This window comes from Branchiostoma lanceolatum, chromosome 5, assembly GCF_035083965.1.
Source record: "Branchiostoma lanceolatum isolate klBraLanc5 chromosome 5, klBraLanc5.hap2, whole genome shotgun sequence".
NCBI lineage: Eukaryota > Metazoa > Chordata > Leptocardii > Amphioxiformes > Branchiostomatidae > Branchiostoma > Branchiostoma lanceolatum.
In genome coordinates, this window is record NC_089726.1 from 20,571,493 (window position 1) to 20,592,093 (window position 20,601).

Here is a 20,601-nt window from a genome sequence, read left to right on the forward strand (position 1 = left end):
TGACACAGAGTCAAATTCAGTTATCCGTAGGCTGTGTCATTCCAATGACATAGGGTCAGATTCAGCTACCCGTAGGGTGTGCCATTCCAATGACACAGGGTCAGATTCAGCTACCCGTAGGGTGTGTCATTCCAATGACACAGGGTCAGATTCAGCTATCCGTAGGGTGTGTCATTCCAATGACACAGGACCAGATACAGCTTACGAAAGATCATCAACCCATACAATATATGCAATCTTGTTTGTAAAATCAATGAGATTATTTCATAATACATCCTTCATAAAAGTTAACATCATTTGGCGAAGGCATGGGGTCATGGAACTCTAGTTGTATTTTATTTATGTCATTCCTTGGTCATACCCACCCGAGAAAACACACATTTCAATGCGGAATGCCCCAGAAGTTGAGGGAGTTTTGTGTCCTCGAACACAAAACTGCAACAGCATTGATTCTAATCTCCGAATCCGGTATTCGAATTTCCGACGGCGGCTCAACCGGCGCGCTCGAAATGCATTCGAAATATTCTATGGAAGCCCGTGTGATACAACTTCCGAACCCTATGTGGTACGGATAGTTATTACACGGTCCGGAACACCCGTATCAGGCCCAGGTATGACATAGAGTTATACAGACTATAAAAAAACTTATGTTATATATTTGTGTGTGTGTCTGTGTGTGTGTGTTTTTGTGTGTGTGTGTGTGTGTGTGTGTGTGTGTGTGTGTGTGTGTGTGTGTGTGTGTGTGTGTGTGTGTGTGTGTGTAACAAGAAATAGAGCGCAATGCCTGGTACATCCATCAGAAGTGTCAGCTTCGTTTTAAGAATTGTTCACAGAATTCATGATATGTTGTTAGCCATCCCTTGCATTGACATTTCAAGACAGAAATACTGTCAAGTTTCTTATGTATTCCACTATCATTAAGATATCACATATTACTTACTGATAATTAGAGTCCATGGAAAGAAACTATTTCAGCACTTGAGAGGCGTGAGATATTCCTTTATTGATGATACAACGATGCAATAAATACAAATTATATGTGAAGAGAGCTAACAACTAAACACAATGACTACAACAAAGGTATAGATATTCATATGTGAAATTAACTGTTACCATGGTTTGAGTTATTATGTTACTTTGAAGAAGACAAACAAGAAGTTCCAGAAAATCAGAAAGCAGGCGCAAAACATTAACAAAATATTTCGCAAATCGTGGTTATAACTTTTCACGGTGGGCTTTAAACTAGACACAGGGTAAAAGCACTGAACACTTGAAAAAGCTGTCACGGCGAAACCGGTCGTGGTACTAGACTGAATAAAAGTTCTAAACGGGAACTATGTGGCTCCAGATGTCTTACTGAGGGACGACTGCGGTGTGAAAGATGTCGGTTAGCTTGAGGAATGAATCCACTCTACTATATAGACATAGGATAAGACTTAGACAAAACCTTAAGGAACTAATTAGATACATGTCGAGCAACCGTACGCGTATTGTGACTAACAATCGCAACTACCCAAAACAACTATATCTAAGGTACTCCATTCCACTACGACGGCTACGTCGCCGCGACCTAAAGTTAGACAAAGCGTCCAACGAATTTATCAAGTCAAAATGAAAAAAAAAAAAATATATTCCACGCTTTGTGTGTTTTGCTGCCCTTTCAGTTATACTTTTAAATTGTGCACAATATTCCAAAGACGAAGTCAAGGGTTACACAAGTCCAAATTAGTTCGCTTTGACGTCACGGTCTAGTGGAAAGGCCTGATAAGCCAAGAAAACTACCGATGAAATTTGAAGGTTCAACTGCCACCTCTACCACTACGTATGCCCTGACTTTGACATGGCGTTTTGTAAAGCCGGACAGGCTAACGTTACCATGTGTATCGTTTTTAAAATCTATTGCAGGTTGACCCTCTTAAGTCATCCCGTTTTGTTGATCCTGAGCGAATGGCCCCCCAAGTTGCCTCCTGTAAAAGAAGACAGGACCTGTTGAGCTATCTGTGTTTAATGTTTGATGAAGGTTAGACATCCAGGTGGTAAGATACGCCAAAAAATAGTTACTCAAGCAACTGGATAAACTTTATCCAGTTGCTTGAGTAACTATTTTTGGCGTGTGTTTAATGTTATATGAATGTTATATGAATGAATGCTTTTGTTGCACAACAATTGTATCGGTGACAATGTATGGCAATTTACAGACGACCTAGTTAACAATATAGTTCTATCTAAGGATCTTCTAGTTACTATAGAACCATATCCAGTGTAATCTACGGTAAGGCATTTGCTACATGGTACTAACACAGACATTGAGTTGCGTGTGTCTAGGCTAATCGTATCGGTGATAATGTATAGCAATTTATAGATAACGTAGGTAACAATCTAGATATATCTATAAATAATTCTAATTACTATAAGGCTATATCAAATGGGGTTGTACAAAATTGTACTCTCAGGGCAACTACACACATAGTGAGTTTTATTTGCAAGTTCTTATCGGGGGAATATTGCAACATAACACAGTACAAAGAAAAAAATCATACATACAGTGCAAGATGACAAGTGGACAAGTAACTATAAGCTTTTCGGGCCTGACTCCTTTCTTTTAATAAAATAAGAAGTGTCCCGGGGAACTTTACAAGGCTGTGGCCCTCTTTTACGTAGGTAAATGTTTGAAAATTCTGGGAAATTTTGCTGGCTTCCGTTAATATCTCTTTTCTTTCCTGATCGTTGGTTAAAATATTCAACAAACTTTGCAGTCTAAACTTAATGTCGTGAATATGTAGCAACATACAACAATGCATGCGTTAGTCTCCTTGCTTATCGTACATCAGATACATCGTCGCCTAAGGCCATGTTGATTTGATTATATGGATGACATTCTCTGTGAACCCCTTAACTGATGCGAGCGTGCAAATAAAAAAAAAAAGTTTGGCAAAACAAAGTTGCCTTAATTATGACATCTACGTGGTCAGAAAGGTTGAACAAATAACTAACACAGCGTATGGTATAGCGAATAATAAATTCTTCATTTTCACTTTCTTTAAATCTTCTTTCACTTTGGAATTGATTTTGCCATGTTACGACATTAGTATCGTGTTTTGATAATTTGGTTTGTAAATTCTGGCATGAATTTGATCATTTTCAATCTTCTTTGTACGATTTTACAGTATAGTCGAAAACAAACTTTATTTTCTTGGGAAACGGACGGATATTGATGCGCGCATGGATGTCATCCATGTTATCAAATCAACATGATTTAACATGTACAAAGCGAGAAGAAGGTGTGTCTTTATCGATAAGAAGATATCTGAGGGTGAGGAAATTTTCACTTAGCGTTACTCACTTCTTGTAGAGAATCCAGCCGCCCATAGCCACCACAACAGCAAACAGAAGCACGCACAGAGTACCGAACACCGAGGGTAGGACTGAGACCTCACGGGGTTCTGGGGGTAAAAAAAGGTGATTGGAATGGGGTTATAACATTGCAATCCATTCAGTTACATATGTTCAGAGGTATCAAATAGACTTAACCGTTGCTGCATGGACCCTTCACTACATATAGTATATAAGGCGGCGCCTACCTTCCTTAGCCCTTGGGCCACAGAGCTGGGAACGCACAGAGTATACTACCACAAGTAGGCTACTAGTTAACTGGTAACACTGAGTCAGGTTTAGGTTAGCTCCCTTACTCGAGTGCTGCGAGTTAATCATATATATATCACTGCGTGAAAGCTCAGATTTCCGGTTCTTTCCGAGTCTGCGCACGTCCGTTAAAACCTAGGCGGGCAGGAAGTGTGAAGAGTTTTCCGGGTCCGGCGTGTGCCTACCGGGAAAATTCTGCGTTTTCATGCACAGTTAGCTGTGCGTTGATTCCCAGGACGTTGCACACTCGCGTGTGACCACGCCGGGTAGATAACAATAAGCTTTAGCTCACGCATTATAAGCCACGGTGTGTGAACTACACGGAACTGTGATAGGCAAATGATCTTTATTTGCTGTGACTTTGTGTTCGTCACTTAACAAAAATCATTAATAAATTTAGGACTGTAAAGGACTAAACAAATTTCTGTTGGGTAGTAGTAGGATCGAAAATAATATTACCGAATGCGAATGATACTATGACGGTTTAGATCGCTGGGATCCAGACTGTTATCGCGCCCTTTCAGTCGGCGGCCCAGAGCTCTAAGCCCGCCGATAGAAATTGTATTACCGCACCGGGGGAGTTCTAAAAAATCCCGAGAGTTGACCGGTCCTTGCGGGTAAAAGGCACGGTCCACTCCCCGGGGTACAACTCTCCGTAGTGTTAATTTAGATCCGGCGGGCTGACAGTCTAGGACCGCCGAAGAGACTCGCTAGCAGCCCGGTCCCTAGTCGGGTTTCTCCAGGGTAAGAGAGTTAGGGGCGCACCAGACAAGCTGTTTTGTACGTACGTGTAGGCCATGGCAATAGTATGGGTTTCAGATAGCCTGGATACCAGACCTTTCGCGCGATGCGATGATAAGCCCTTCTGGGCGGGGAAGACCTAGTAGTAGGGATAGAGTTGGCACCTGGGAGCGCTTGGCAGCCGAACCCTGATTTCTATCGCGCTGGCGATAATTAGTGGGCCGTGTGCTATCTGTGGCGGCGGCGCGAGTTGCTTCCCCGGCCGAAGGATTAGCGCCAGGAGCGCGGTGGTCTGGCACCCTGGCTAGATATAGGTTTCAGAGTACTCTAAAAGTTGCATGGATAACCAAGGATATTCTTGTGATAACATATATGGTGTACCAAGGAGGTTTGCCTGGTATCTTGTCTCTACTCGTCGGCTTAGGTGTGTTTTACTGTACCCAGTGTGCTATATTGAACCGTTCTGATAGCTCATCTTCTTAGCTTTAGTTTCGCCGCCATCGTAGCGGGAGCAAACTATAGCGAGCGGGCCAATCTGTCTGGGTGGCGGGTACCACTCCCAACGCCGCAGAGACGCCGGGAAGGTCCCGATGATATGGTTTCCAATCGGCGTATGGGAAATGATCATTTGACATGATTTGAATTATTGTATTTAAAAAGTAAACACGAGTCGTCTGTAAGATACAAGCTGTGCATAATGTTGTAAGATGTGTATTGGAATGTCTTTGTGGCGTCCATATTGATTTTCTGTTTTTGTACATTTTTCCTGTAAAAAGAAGGAGTTGAAAATACACAGAATACTAGTACTTGTGTTACGTGGTTTTGTTCCTATCAAGGAGGTTCCTATAGTCCTGTCTAGAGTAGTGTACTTGTGCATGCATGGTAAAAAGAAGGAGCCGTGAAACAAAGGAAACATGAAAATGGCGTCGCGTCACCATATGCTACACCCGAGAATTAATTTATTTAAACCCCGTTCACACTCAAAAAATGGATCGGAATGAATATTCATACGGATAGAACTACTCCGATCGCCAATGACGATGTAACCTATATCTATTTTTATGTATTCATTTATGTAACCTATGTAATGGCCTCATGTGATAAAACTTGTGAGTGTGGCTTGCAATTATTCTCCAAGCTTGCAATTCATGCTGAATATATAAGGCATTTGGCGTTATTTGAAATACTCAAGAGCAAGTCTAAGACTGTATTAGTGCTACACATTATCAAGGACATTATCAATGACATTATACACAAAGATGACCGGTTGTTTTGGTGCATAGACATGGTCATAGTGAACTAAGCTTTCAAATGTACCGGGAAGGGGGCAAATCAATTGCAATGGTCTATGTTGCAATGGTCTGTGTTGAAATGAAACGAACTTATTTGAGTCGAACAAGTAATTTCTACGTACTATTAACCTGTAAACACAGAAGTTTATTGTTGTACAAGCGTGCATCTCAAATAAACCACTGAATAATTACACAACAAAGACTTGACCAGCGGGCACGTGGTATTTCACAACTCATTGTGTCTTTATTTGTGCAGGGAACATGACTGTCAGCCAATTGCAATTTACATAGTATATGGTTTGAAAAGAACAGCCAATCAACGCCCGTGTCGCTATTTTCGAATCTCTTAGTTGGCACACGTATCCCAAATGAGGACTACTAGTAACTGACTTAGTGTGTGGGCTAGCCTGGAAACCATCGGGCGTTCCGCGTTATCTCTACGGCGCAGGGAGTGTTACCTGCCCGCCATGTGAGAATACCGCGCATGGGGTAATTGTACGGACTTGGATCAATTACCTCGGTCTACGGAGAGGCATAACTGACAGAAACGGATCGGTGCATAGCAGACTCAACCGTTCGGGAGAGACTGGTAAACAGGCTATGTGTGGATATATGCTCTCCACTCCCTGTCCTCTTTGCCAGGTATAGGCAGCCACGGCGCTGGGAACACTGAGAAGCTTTGGTCGTGTTCCTACATCAACATCGGTAAATCTCGCGACCTGGATCGTCAGCGAGGCAACAGTCTACTAGTTCAAGGATTTTCAAGGACCCAATTAGAACTTGTTGCAAGACTAACTGTGGACGACACTCTTTCACCTGATGCGAGACCAAGCGGGCTAATCTGACTGGGAGTATCTGCGCTTTTATCTGAAGCATATGGAAGGAAAGGTGCAGGAATGACAGCATCACGGAGACCCGCACTGAGAACTGAATTTCACTTGACCTGAGCGACTGTGGCCGGCGGAGTCGTCAAGATCAAAAAAGGAACACACTCTTTGGAACTTTTATAGCCGATTCTTAACCGCAAAGTGCAAATAGTGGCATTCGTGGATAACGGAGAAACAACAATGAAAGTTTAATCACCATTTTGAACCAATAAAAGCATGTTTTACAGGGTTTTGGGCCGGGAAAGTGGAAAGCGCATAAGGGATTTTTTTTTGGGGGGGGGGGGCATTTTGGCCACAGACCAGGCCTGGTCAAACCTTGGATGGTAATTAAATGCTAATTAGGTGATAATTGTCGCTAAATTATGCAGCTACCGGCGGCAATCATGTTCACTGGACAGGACGTGTGTATAAATTTCCCTATAGCTGCACGGGTAATTAAATGATAATTAGGTGATAATTGTCGCTAAATTATGCAGATACCGGCAGCAAAAGCGTTCACTGGGCAGGACATGTGTATGAGTTTCCCTATAGCTGCACGAGAATTAACAGGGCGCGGACACTTCCTGCGCAGCCTAAGTGGTGCATTCGCGGTAAATCCCAGGACTGCGCGGGTCCCGTGCAGAATAGCTGAGCAGGTCGACACGACCTGGAGAGTCACGGAAAACTCGAATTTGCAGGCACGTGGAACACGATTTCCACCCCGCAAATTCGTTATTTCATACAGTGATACCATCGAGTAGTGCTGTGCACCTAAACCCAGGTTCAGGTCCGGATTTAGATCCAGAGGTTCAGATTCAGGTCCGGATCTGAACCCATGGCATATGTGCAAAAAATATTTTTTCCTGTTACATGTAGAATTGTATACTAACATATATTTTACATGAATAAACTATATATGCAAAATTATATACAGTCAGTAGTAAACCCAAAGGCTCAGTTATAGACACAAAAACAGCAATGTTTTCATATTTTTGAAGTGCAAATTTCACCATCTAAGGAAGGTTTAAGATGGTTTAAAACAAAAAGAGTACAAGCAAGGGATATCTATTTTCAAGTCCGGACTTCTAGACGTCTAGGTGTTTTTGGACTGGATCAGGTCTGGTGTTTAGGTACGCAGCACTACCATCGAAGCCTGAGAAGCAGTGTGCACCAAGACATCGCATCTGTTATATTAACCGATCGGGAAATCGAATACGCGATCTACCGTATGCTATGCAACATGAGCACTAGGCCATTGCTGTACTTGTTAACGAAGTGAGGGATGTCCCTATAGTTCATCTAGTGACAGTCTCACAGTTGAGTTCCCAGTTCCGATTCGTAGGCACAGGGAGACTCCGGTTCAATCCTGCATGGGAAGGGGCTTGGTTGGGGCTGCACCCGCCATTCGGAATGACGTATTATTGGGGTTCCTGTGTTCGAAGATGTGCCTCGAGCACGTTTTAAAGAAATTGAAAGGCTAGCAACCCCTCCCTGCAAAATGTACCCTGCTACTGAAACTAGGTACTACAAGGGTCAGAACGGACGAAACTAGTTCGACCAATAAGATTATATCATAGAAGTTTATTGCAAATTCATGCCCGTGGGCTAATTGCAAATACATGATAAAAACATAGGAAAAACATACATGCGTCAGTAAACTGTGTCTGACTTTGCTGTAACAATAGGTTACTGGTACTATCTACAATTGTTAGTGCTAAACATTTCGGAATATCTGCTTGTATAATAATAAGCGATATCTATGGACATGCATGGCAGCCCCTTCCTTTTCAATGGGATTCACTCACCAGCATCTGTGGCGAACAGGCTGAAGGCCGCCTGTTGCGGGTCGTCCCGCCAGGGGCCCCAGTTCGCAGTGCCGACGTACAACAGACTGCCCGGGATCTTCGTCACCTGTGAGGAGGGAAAAGTTAAATGGTTCTTTCAGTGGAGCCTGGCAGGTAGTAAGAACGTTAACATGGATTTTGACCTTCGTTGACAATTGGTTATCCATACAACAATCACACACATCATCACCGTTAGAAACACAGTATAGAGATAAAACACACACGCAGTAGATAGGATGATCAGGTGTTTAAAGCCTGTACCGAGACCATTCTACTTTACAGCTCTGAGTCATGGGTCATGAGTGCAGCCCAGAGTAAGACAATGGACGGTACCTAGACGAGAATGTTAATTGTATAACATATCACGGAGAAACTATCTATTAACCAACAAACAAGTCTATGGTTTTCTCTCATTCATTTCATCAGAAGTGCAAAAAACGACCGCTTGATTGCCTATATATTATCCGCAAACAAGTCACAGTCGAAAAAAATGAGGTGACATTGAACAGAAATATGATGTTTCTGTCGCTTGTCAGCTGATTCAATGTAATCTAGATTTAAGTATTTGTGCTACATATACTTCAGGTTTGCTATGTTAGTTCAGTGATTACGGGGTCTTTTTATGAATATGAATTGGTATTGAATTTGTCTTTTTCTTTCAGTTGAATGTGTGATAGTTGTGTGCCGATTTCTTAAGAGAGAACGCTAGCGACCCCCAAAACACCCCTAAAAATTGTATAGCGACCCTGTGACGTCACAATTCAAGGTGGCAGCCACCCCACATGCCAATGGCTCCAACAAAGGTTTTGCTACGCAAACCTGTAAGAGAGGATTATAGAAAAAAAAACACTTCCCTACCCTTCCGCCCATAGCCCAGGCCATCTCCTTCACCGGGTTGTCCATATCCCACTGCCCCTCTATCTGGGGCTCGGTCAGGCGCAGCTTCAGCTGCTGGGAGACGCTGTCAAACCGACCTGAGGAGGGACGGCACGTATCGGGTGTTTGCATACACGTAAATATATGACTTAAATATATTGTCCGCCATGCTGGATGGTTGGAACGGGAGGTTGGCATGAAGGAGGTTCAAACCAAGGAGGTTCAAATGTAAAAGGAGGTTAAAAACAAGGAGGTTCAAATATAATAGGAGGTTCAAACCAAGGAGGTTCAAACCGAGGAGTTTCAAATCAAGGAGCTTCAAACCAACGAGGTTCAAATGTACAAGGGGGTTCAAACCAAGGAGTTTCAAACCAAGGAGTTTCAAATGTACGAGGGGGTTCAAACCAAGGAGTTTCAAACCAAGGAGTTTCAAATGTACGAGGGGGTTCAAACCAAGGAGTTTCAAACCAAGGAGTTTCAAATGTACGAGGGGGTTCAAACCAAGGAGTTTCAAACCAAGGAGTTTCAAACCAGCGAGGTTCAAATGTACAAGGGGGTTCAAACCAAGGAGTTTCAAACCAACGAGGTTCAAATGTACAAGGGGGTTCAAACCAAGGAGTTTCAAACAAGCGAGGTTCAAGCAGGTTCAACCAAGGACGTTCAATCAAGAAGGTTCAGACCAACGAGGTTCAAACCAACGAGCTTTAAATGTACAGGCAGGTTCAACCAAGGAGGTTCAAATCATTTCATTGCATTTAATTTTTATTTATATACCCTGGGTCAAACATGTCGCCACAAGGGCGGTTTTCGATGTGCCCTGCTGGCATACATGATCAAAACATACAGAAGTTACAAATGATAAAACCAACGAGATCCAAACCAACGAGGTTCAAACCGACGAGGTTAAAATGTACAAGCAGTTTCAAACCAAGGAGTTTCAAACCAAGGAGGTCCAAACCAACGAGGTTCACAGCAAGAAGGTTCAAACCAAGGAAGATGAAACTAAGGAGGTTCAAACCAACGTTAAAAATAGTAGAAATCCGCCAAATGGACAGAAACCATGCCAGAGGAGTTAGGAAATGGTACTCCCTGGCCAGCTAACAAGGTTCAAACCAACGAGGTTCAAATCAAGGAGGTTAAAACCAAGGAGGTTCAAACCAACAAGTTTCAAATCAAGGAGGTTAAAACCAACGAGGTTCAGACCAACGAGTTTCAAACCAACGAGGTTCAACTGTACAAGGAGGTTCAGCCAAGGAGGTTCAAACCAACGAGGTTCAAATGTACAAGGAGGTTCGAATTCAATCCAATAGCCTCCACCAGGCTCCACATGTCGCTGGAAAAATAGTAGAAATTTGCCAAATGGACAGATAACATACCAGAGGAGTTAGGCAAACTGTACTCCCTGGCCAGCTAACTCCTCTGTTATCTGCCCATTTGGTGAATTTAGTACTATTTGTTTCAGCGACCTGTGGAGCCTGCTAGAGGCTATAAAACAAGGTTCAAACCAAGGAGATTCATGTCATGATAAGTGTCACCCCCATCCTGAGATAATGGTAGGGCCCAGAACTGGAGAGAGGTCCGGTGTGAGTGACCGGGGACAGAATGGTAACTCTGAGAGTTCTGAGAAGTGGCCGGATTGTTCATGAGTGTGTACCGATATCTTGGGCGTCCGTCTGTTCTGTGGATAGGGACCTGTCACAGTTCAAATCAAGGAGGTTCAATCCTACGTACCTACTACTCTAGTTGACAAGACGTCGATGACCACCCGTGCCCTGACGAGTCCTGTTGCGGAGAATGAGTCGACCCTGAAGGTGACGTCATACGGAGGGTTCGGGTGTGGTGGGTCCACCGTGCCTTTCAACACGAGTCCCTTCTTGAAGGCGCTGGGAGCTGCAGCGACGGGATCTACAGAGGAACGAAAGAACTGACTGACATATGGCACGAATACAAAGTGTTATAACTAGGGGTGTGCACCTAAACGTACATGGAACAGTAGGTACATTAATTCAATACGTTAAAAAAGTTCAAGGAAAGATGATACTGAAAGTTACTTGATTGTCAAAATCAAAAGGGAAATGTGTCGCAGAATTTCCAAGCAGGTGTATTGCATTATGGGTCTTAGATTAAGTTTGAAGGTTAAAGTTAAAGGTAAGGTTAAGCTGTTAAGGTTAATGTTAAGCCGTTAAGGTTCAGGTTTTGGTTTAGGCATAGGTTATGGTTATGGTTAAGGTTTAGGTTAAGGTTTTGGTTTAGGTTAAGGTTAAAGTTTAGGTTGAGTTAAGGTTTAGGTTAAGGCTTAGAATTAGGTTGAGGTTTCGCTTTAGGTTTATGTAAATATTAAGGTTTAGGTTTAGGTTCAGCTTTAAGTTTAGGTTAAGGTTTAGGCTCAGGTTAAGGTTTAGGTCAGGTTTAGGTTTAGGTTAAGGCTAATATTAGGGTAAAAGTAAATGTTAAGGTTAAGGTTTAAGTTAGGTTTAGGTTGAGTTTAGGTTTAGGTTAAGCGTTTTTATACCTGGGCATGTTTCCGGCGAGCCGGCGCGGTACAGCAGAGCCGAGGAGACGACGTCGGTGGTCTTCTTCAGAAAGCGGAGGTTGTCGTCTGTGATCCAGCTGAGGTTGTCGCAGCTGAGGTGGAAGCACTGAGCCATCTTCCCACGGAACCTTCCTGTGAAGATATTTCAGAAACCAGAGTGACTAATAATCAAAACATCGTTAATTGACAGTAATTATGTATATGATGTACTCCTTTATGTCATGCCTGGGCCTGATACGGATGTTTCGGACCGTGTGATAACTATCCGTATCACATGAGGTTCGGGAGTGTTATCACACAGGCTTCCATGGAATATTTCGAATGCATTTCGAGCGCGCCGGTTGCGCCGCCGTCGAAAATTCGAATACCGCATCCGAAGGTTGGAATCAATGTTGTTACAGTTTTGTTTTCGAGGATCGATACAAAACTTCCTCAACTTCTGGCGCATTCCTAATTGATATGTGTGTTTTCTCGGGTGGGTATGACATAAATAAGATACAACACGGTGTATTCCGCATCACCCTCTGTCCCAGCCCTCCCACGGGTCGGATCGCCTACGGCCGTCAGGCGATCCAACCCGCGGTCGGGCTAGCTGGTACCTCGGGTGATACGGAATACCCCGTGTTGTAGTCTATATCTACGTTTTGGGACAGCATCTGTAAGCAGCGACACCTATTGCTGTAGTGCTAAGCTAACCAGAGAGACTTGCCATGAGGAAGGTGAAAGACGGTACAAAAAAATCTATAAATCGCCCTACCTGTGTCTGAGATCAGGACAGCCTTAAGGTCGGGGTTTTCGGCCCAAAAGCTGTAGTGGTCCCCCTGAACCAGGAAAGAGTACACCGGCCAGTAGGGGTCTGAGGGGCCGTCCTTGGCAACGTCCTTGATGGGGATGTAAGCAGGCTGGAATGGTGATAAAGAGTACTGTTATGATGAATTCGAACTGTATAAAAAAACTGCTATGCGCCAAAGCCGTGCGATTTGTGCGTTGTGTCTGCTTTGTGAAAATGTGGGTGTATCCGTCTGTCTCTGACCCCCCCCCCCCGTATTTGTGACTGCATACCTGTAAGTGTGTGTAAATTTGTGCGTATATCTATCTATCTATCTGTGTGTGTGTGTTTGTGTACATCATGTGAGAGTCTGTATCTACGTGTGTTCATCTCTGTGTACCTGTCTGTGCGTTCGTGTGTACGTATGTGTGCGTGTGTGTGTGTGTGTGTGTGTGTGTGTGTGCCTTTCTGTGTGCGTGCCTTTCTGTGTGCGTATGTGTCTTTCTCTGTGCATATGTGTCTTTCTCTGTGCATATGTGTCTTTCTCTGTCTATATGTGTGTCCGAACAACGGTATGGAGGTAAGGGTCACATGAGTTCTAGCGCGTCACATTTCGTACCTGAAACTTGAAGTTAGGTTCCGTGTTCTCGAATGTCCAGGACAAGTCAAAAGCTCCGTACAGATTGTAATCAAAGCCCTCCCTGCCGACGGCAGTGATGAAGTTCCCGCGAAAGTTGTCCTTCCGCACGTTTTCGTACGCCGTGGCGACCCCTGGTATCTTCAGAAACAAGAACAGGCTGCGTTATGCATGGAAGTCCACTCTGCATGTGGGCTTTCCGGAAAAGGTGGGCTATGCTAGTGGGGTGAGCTACCTCAACAGGCTATTCTTTCTGGGCCCACGGTTATGAATGAAGTTTAGCCTCCAATAGAATGTCTTCTGGAAAGAAAAATGGGTCAAAGATACGACGGTGAGCTGGACGGAATGCAACAGGTTATCAAATTGCTAGGGGTGGGGGTTGGTGTTGGGGGGTTTGTATACAGCAATTAAAAACCAGCATTCACTGCACAGGAACCCCCAGTTGTTGTTTTTAACACAGAAAGCAATGTCCATTTGCTGTTAGAGCGTTGAGCATAGTTGTACTCTTCCCTGTAGCTGTACTACCAGTTTGGCCTACTAGAGTACTGAGGTAGTCCACCACCCCGCCTAGCCTAGCCCAGTTTTTCCGGAAACCCGTGCATGTGTTGGTAGTCCACCTCTCGATCTCAAGTTCTCTATTCTAGGCCATTCGACGCCACAAAGAAACTATCCAAGCCAAACGTTGAATATGAGTTTGTGGAATAGCTCATTATTACTCACTGATGTTACATTAAAGTAGTCCGTCGCGTCCTTGAATCCTTGCGCCCCTTCTGTGTTGTTGTAGTTCAGGATGGAGTCCAGGACAAAAGCGCCCCCTACGTTGGCCGGGTCGATGTTACTCAACTGCAGGTATGTCAGGAACATGTCGGTGACGTAAGCTCTACTTCCACAGCGTCCATTAAAACACGCTGAGTCAGGGACTGTAGATAAACATATGAATATGAATATGAAGTTTAGGCATTCTGGGACATGTACATAATTCATTGTAGAAAATAGATCAAACTAGAAAGGTGACATTTGCAAAATAGTACATCATTTCGGATGGTGACGTAAAGTCGGTGGCCCCGTGTATGCGGAATCTTCGGACATAAGCCTCAAGCGGAAAACCTCTGCACGCAAAAGGACCCAACACACTTATCGAGAAGAGTAGGGGTGACCCGGTTTGCTTGGCCAAAAACGCGAGGCGTAGCGATGCCGCATTGCACTAACACTAGCTACTTGAAAAAAAAAAGATGATTCACCTCACTTGATGGTGACTGCTTTTTACATACATCACGTTTACCTTCACATGCATATGGTCTAGCCTAACAAACTACTGCTCTCTTTACTTTTTGATAGACAAACACATTCATGTATATAGTGACCAGCCTCTCTGGCTCTCTCTTATGACTTCTAATGGTTATGCTTGTATGCATAGATGTACAGTAAGTAGACCTTACGAAAGTCGCTGTACTTGTGTTGTGTCAATAAAGATTTCTTATGTATACCTAATGACCCTGACCTCTCGATGTAGATACCACATTGGACATTCTTTTGATTCATTTATATACAATAGTTTCTATGTACGAATACACGTACTCAGAATATTCTTGTAGCTTGTTATACTGTCCATGTCAGAATTATAATGTACTGTCTTGTCTTTGTCAGCAGGTCTAGCCCTCTGTAGTAGCAACAGGCTAGTTGGGCAGTCCTTGTTGTGTGTGCTGAACAGCCAAACCAATGAATAAATAAATAAACTTTCCTCATTAATTATGCAAATTAGCTCCGAAACCATACAATCTTGTCAATCATCACTCAAGCTATCTACACACTAAATATCATAACGATCCGTCAACCCCTTTTTGAGTTATTTCCTTTCAAAGTTTGAAACGAAATCGGCTCCTGCAGTTCCAAACCTACAAACCAAACCAAGATCTAGCTACCACTTAAAAAGCATGACCCTATCATGTCTAGAACACGAGATTTAAAACCCGGAAGTCCCGCTGCAGTACCATCGCAAGCCATTAGGGGGCCCCAAATCTAATCATTTCGAGATCTTAAGAAGAAAAAACCACATACCAAGTATGAAGACAATCCATCCAGTTATACTGTTTAAAGACGGACTCACAAACACATGCACAAACGCTGACGAAAACATAACCTTCTCGGCGAAGGTAATAAATATATAGCACAATTAAAACAACATGTTCTCTCACGTACGTTGTTCATCGTCGTTTAAATCCAGTGCGACGAAGTCAATGGTGTGGTCCTGTAGACAGGGCTGTGAGGTGATGAGTCTAGCGGACTCCAGCAGGGCGGCCAGCCCGGACCCGTTGTCGTCCACGCCGCCGGAGCTGCGCGATGTGTCGTAGTGCGCTAGTAGAACCAGCGGCTTGTCCCGGGGAGTGTCCGTGTACCGGCCCGGCCAGCGCCCCACAACGTTCACGCCTGGGTACTGCAGACGGAATAGAGGATATAGGAGATTCTTTTTACACAACCAGCTGCAGGAAATCTTACCTGCTAACGTTTCGATGTCTATCAGACACCTTCTTCAGAGCTTTCGGCAGGAGTACTGCTTCTCTCACCGCTATAAGAGGCCGATGTAGGTGGCGCTTTTGCGGTGAGGACACTGTCCCAAACGTGGCTAAGACGAGGGGGATACAAGCTTAGCCACGTTTTGGACAGTGTTCTCACCGCAAAAGTGCCACCTACGTCGGCTACTTATAGCGGTGAGAGAAGCAGTACTCCAGCCAGAAGCTCTGAAGAAGGTGTCTGATTGACATCGAAACGTTAACAGGTGAGATCACTAACCTGGTTGTGTAGAAAGAATCTCCTATATCCTACATTCTACCAACCTGATGAAACTATTTTCGGGTGACGGAATACAGTTTCTAAACGGGTATATAACTGGCCCCGAGACGGTAATTGACGCAGGCGCAGAAGCCCCACTTTTAGCCTATTAGGTAACCTTGGTAAAAGTAGCTATAAAGGGGCTTTTCTTTGAGATATCTTTGTATTTTTGAGCTGGATGTGGAATTCAGGTAAGGGTTCTTCTTATTGTGTTGAAAAACAGACTTTCAGCCATGTCTTTGGTGCCTATAGGCTGTAGAAGTTTGTTGTTTTGGCTTGGTTTCAGGTAGTGATGAGGGGTCAAAGGTCAATTTATGAATACGTACATTTTCTGCCGTATGTAATGATGAAAGTATGCTCTAGATTGATACTTTAGAGGTTGGATACCCCTAAAATCGGCGCTAATATGTGCTGGTTCGTCGCCTGAAATTCCTTTTTTTTAAACTTAACACCCTCTTTCCACTGGATGCTGCGATCACTTATTTGCCAGATCACTCAACAAATTTCATCAACAAAGAAATTTTCACGCTTTGTGTGTACGTGTGGCTGTTATATTTTGAATAATAGATTTAGTTTAATTTCATCTTGCATTATGTTAAAGTTAGTTAAAATCCTCCCACACCATAAGGTGTATAGGGCGGTGTATCCCCGTTGCATAGCCCTGGGCCACACTGTGGTGCAATCACTGCAGCACGGGGCTAGTCTACCGGCGGTGGAGTGTGTTTAACTTCCATACTGTATGTATGTACCGTTTTTATAAAGTCTTTGGTATGATTCAATGCGCCTCTCGTCCAGAGGTGTCCTACCCGGGAGTTGAACTCGGGCCTTCTGGTTCCAAGTAATTAGAACCAGATGTGGTAAGTAACAGAAGCGCAGACCACTACACCACAGGGAAACCCCCATCTTGCAATATATTCCAAGTATAACATTAGGGGTTACACAAATATGATTGCTCAGTCACCGTCTACTTGTAAGGGGACATAATCAACGCATTTCTACACTACACAAAGTTTTCGAAACAAATGGTACCTTTGTACTGTTGGTGACAAATAGCTGGTACACCATCTGTAGCCCGTAGTCCTTGAATGTCTCGTAGATGAAGCTCTTGGCGGCGTACTTCTGGTCCGGGTTGGTGATGTGGTGGCGGTTCGTACCGAAGTTGTCGCGCAGAAGACGCCGCAGGTTTTCTACGTCACTCCCCGGTTGGATGGCCCCCACAGCACTGGCTGTTGATATAAGATGAACAACACTTAATCCTAGATTGTCCTAGCCTCCTTCGCAGACTTCATAGAACGGCGGCATATACAGTATATTGGGGAGGGGGGGGGGGGGCACACACAAGGGAGTTATGTAGCCGAGGGAGATGTGTAGCCGAGGGGTGACCGCCGTCCTACCAAGTCTGCTCCCGATCGGCTTGCATAAAGGGAAGGTATGCGCGAACATGTGAATTACCCTTGTGCGAACATGTTAATAGCCTCTCTGAATGGCTGTCTTAATCACCTTCCCTTTATTCAAGCCGATCGGGAGCAGACTTGATAGGACGGCGGTCACCCCTCGGCTACACATCTCCCTCGGCTACATAACTCCCTTGTGTGTAGCCCCCCCTCCCCAATATACTGTATATGCCGCCGTCCTAGGAAGTCTGCGAAGGAGGCTAAGATTGTCCACGATATCATAATAAACGCTCAAAGCTGTTCAACCTTCTTTCCGCCTGCTCAACAGAATTTGCTATATTCCATTCTATAGATGAATTCAAATACATTCTACAATGAGACAACCCTTACTGTGTGCAAATTGGTAAATATATTAAAGAATGTTTAGATCCTAGAACTAGTAGTGCAAGTTATAGGTTAAACTCGACATTTTAAATTATTTATATACTTGTACGTACTACTAGGTTAATAATTTTGTATCCCATTGTTTGTTGTTTGCATGTATAGTAACTGTCGTAAAAGACCTTACTAAAGTCGCTGTACTTTTGTTGTGTCAATAAAGATTGTGCTATAACTAAGTATAATCCATCGATGATATATTTTCTTCCCGAACGTCCATACACGTTTTTAAGCAATGCTTAGAGGTTTTATTCAGCCAATTTGGGGTCTAGTAAAAATATATCATAGAACTGATGGTTGGTAAGTGCAGATATGATTTCTTAAATCATATTAGATCGTTTGAAAGATGGCGACAATCTCTTTCAAAACATTCCCACAGGGTTGAGATCGGTTTGTTTTGCTTGTAGCCGTTTTGTTGCGCGGGTTTTATACATAAGGCATCTTTTAAATGAATAACTTACAGACAATATCGCTGTGCTGTGTAACTTCAGCAGAAAGGGTTGTGACCAACACATGTTCACATGCGCTATAACTCAACTGGTATCTCGTATACATCAGGCAGAATGCTAACACTACCGCACTGTGTACATATGCAAACCCTGAAAGCATTGGGCATGAGGGGAAACCTGTCCCTGTCACAATTACCAAGTCTAGATAAAAATACTTCAAATGCAGGAATGTTCGCGGTAGTTTTATGTTCGCAGTTTTCACGGCGACAGTTTCACCGCGACTATGGAATTACCGAGATCATTCTTGCCTAATATGTAGCAGTATGTGACTATAGCACTGCCGCGAACTTAAAAACTACCGGGAACACCCCATTTTCCCCTTCGTGTGAATAAAAAAACCACGCGAACTTAAATGCATTTACAGTATTATATATTTTCCGTATACGCGTTTACCTATGTATCTTTTACTGGTGCATCTGGGTACTATGCTTGTCTTTTTACGTTCTCTCATTACAAACAGCGACATTTAGAAAATATGGAAGGTAAGCATAAACGAACGAGTATGGTAACCAGGCAAATACAACGGGTAAATGTTCCAAAGTGTTACGTACCTGTCATACTGAAGGTCAGCAGACCACAGATCACTTTCCAGTCCATGTCCGGACAAGAATAAATGCAACAGATTTCCAAAGAAACGATTGTAGATAATAAACTCGCCCCTCTTTAGAGCTAGGCACAGACCGCACATATAAACGCACAAAGCGAGGTCACCTGATAGATAGTCAGACCTAGACGGGAGAATCAAATACTGTAAATGCATTTAAGTTCGCGTGGTTTTTATTTCGCGCTAAGGCAAAATGGAGTATTCGCAGTGGTTTTAAGTTTTCAGCAGCGCTATAGTCACATACTGCTACACCATTGGACAGAAATGTTTGCGCTGGTTTTAAGTTAACGGTGTAACGGTCGCCGCGAAAACCGCGAACATAAAACCACCGCGAACATTTATGCATTTACAGTATTTCTTCAGTGTTACTCGATCGTCGGTTCACAGAGTTATGATAACAAAACAATACCTACTTGCACCCACTTCTACCTCTAATGTTAACGCAAGAGCGGTGGCAAGACGTCCGATAAATGTGTTTTATTATTTAAATTTTCGAAAAGTAACGAGAAATAAAATGGCTTTGAATGATTTAGACTTAGTCATGATTAGGATTAAACATTTTATTTGTAACATTTCATATGATGAACATCGTCGTCGTATTGAAATAACGTAAATGTAACAGAACACAGAAAAACATCGGTAACCTTATCGGGGTTTGGCGTGGGAGGGTTGTGAGAAGGGGTTAAACAAGCAAATCGTTTTTCCCATAAAGTTATGATGTATCTATTGTAAATAATTGTAAGATTGGCATGGATAAAATCTGAATGGTATAATAATAAAATTATAGCACGTTAGCGTTAAACGTAATTGTTTATATATACAACAAGCAACGTCGTAGGTGGAATAAGCCCTTTCACACGTTCGAGTACGCATGTGCAGTGTCAAAGGTTAAGCCCCCTGGCCTGAAAACAGTTCTCGTCTCGATTTGCATAATAATGCCGAGGCGGGTTTTGTTTACGTCTCAGGGCCCACCACCCTTTGACACTGTACATGCGTACTCGAATGTGTGAAAGTGCGTTTTCTTCAGCCCGCACAGGCCTTACTGCTAGACATTATTGTATCCGTTACACAATTATCATTGATGCAAAATTAGCCCCTGAGTGTCATCCTGTTTAGTTCCAGGCTCTGCCCTCACAAAACTGTCTGAAATTGCTGCCATTCAAGTCGTCTGGAAATACTGTAGTAGGTCACAATCTGGCCGCGCATGCTGATTGGTCCCAAGGCTTCCCTCTAACAGAAAGGACCAATCAGCATGCCCGGCCAGACTCAGACATATATCGATATCAATAATGCAATTTACTGCCTGGTAAGTGATTTTCTTTTTATCTAGCATATAAAGAAACATATTTGAATGATCATTTTATAATAGTGAATAGCATCATTCTCTACGGCATATGTTGCAGAACGTTACGAGAACATCGGTAATCTTATCAGTTTGTGACGTGGGAGTCCCGATTAAATCGTGCTCCTGGTGGCCGGCTTGACGGTTACTACTCCCCTAGGGGTTTGTTTGTGCCTTTATTTAGTGGGGGAGGGGGTCATTCACCCAAGCTAGCGAGAGATTGTGTAAACACAGGCTAGGTTGTCAGGAGTCAATTAATGGTTGAACAAGTGCATCATTTTTTCC

General features: G+C 43.4%; 1 protein-coding gene across 1 annotated transcript; it reads right to left on the reverse strand.

The window, feature by feature from the left end:
- Positions 1-978: 978 nt before the first annotated feature.
- On the reverse strand, positions 979-18,967 carry LOC136435947 (uncharacterized). Its single transcript, XM_066429657.1, has 12 exons — positions 18,922-18,967; positions 17,059-17,255; positions 15,400-15,634; positions 13,921-14,120; positions 13,183-13,341; positions 12,552-12,696; positions 11,774-11,926; positions 10,993-11,166; positions 9,244-9,359; positions 8,347-8,452; positions 3,344-3,443; positions 979-1,967 (listed from the first exon to the last, which is right to left on the reverse strand). The coding sequence occupies exons 1-12, from the start codon at positions 18,965-18,967 to the stop codon at positions 1,916-1,918; spliced, it is 1,683 nt and encodes a 560-aa protein (XP_066285754.1). The 3' UTR covers positions 979-1,915.
- Between the last annotated feature and the right edge of the window lie 1,634 nt (positions 18,968-20,601).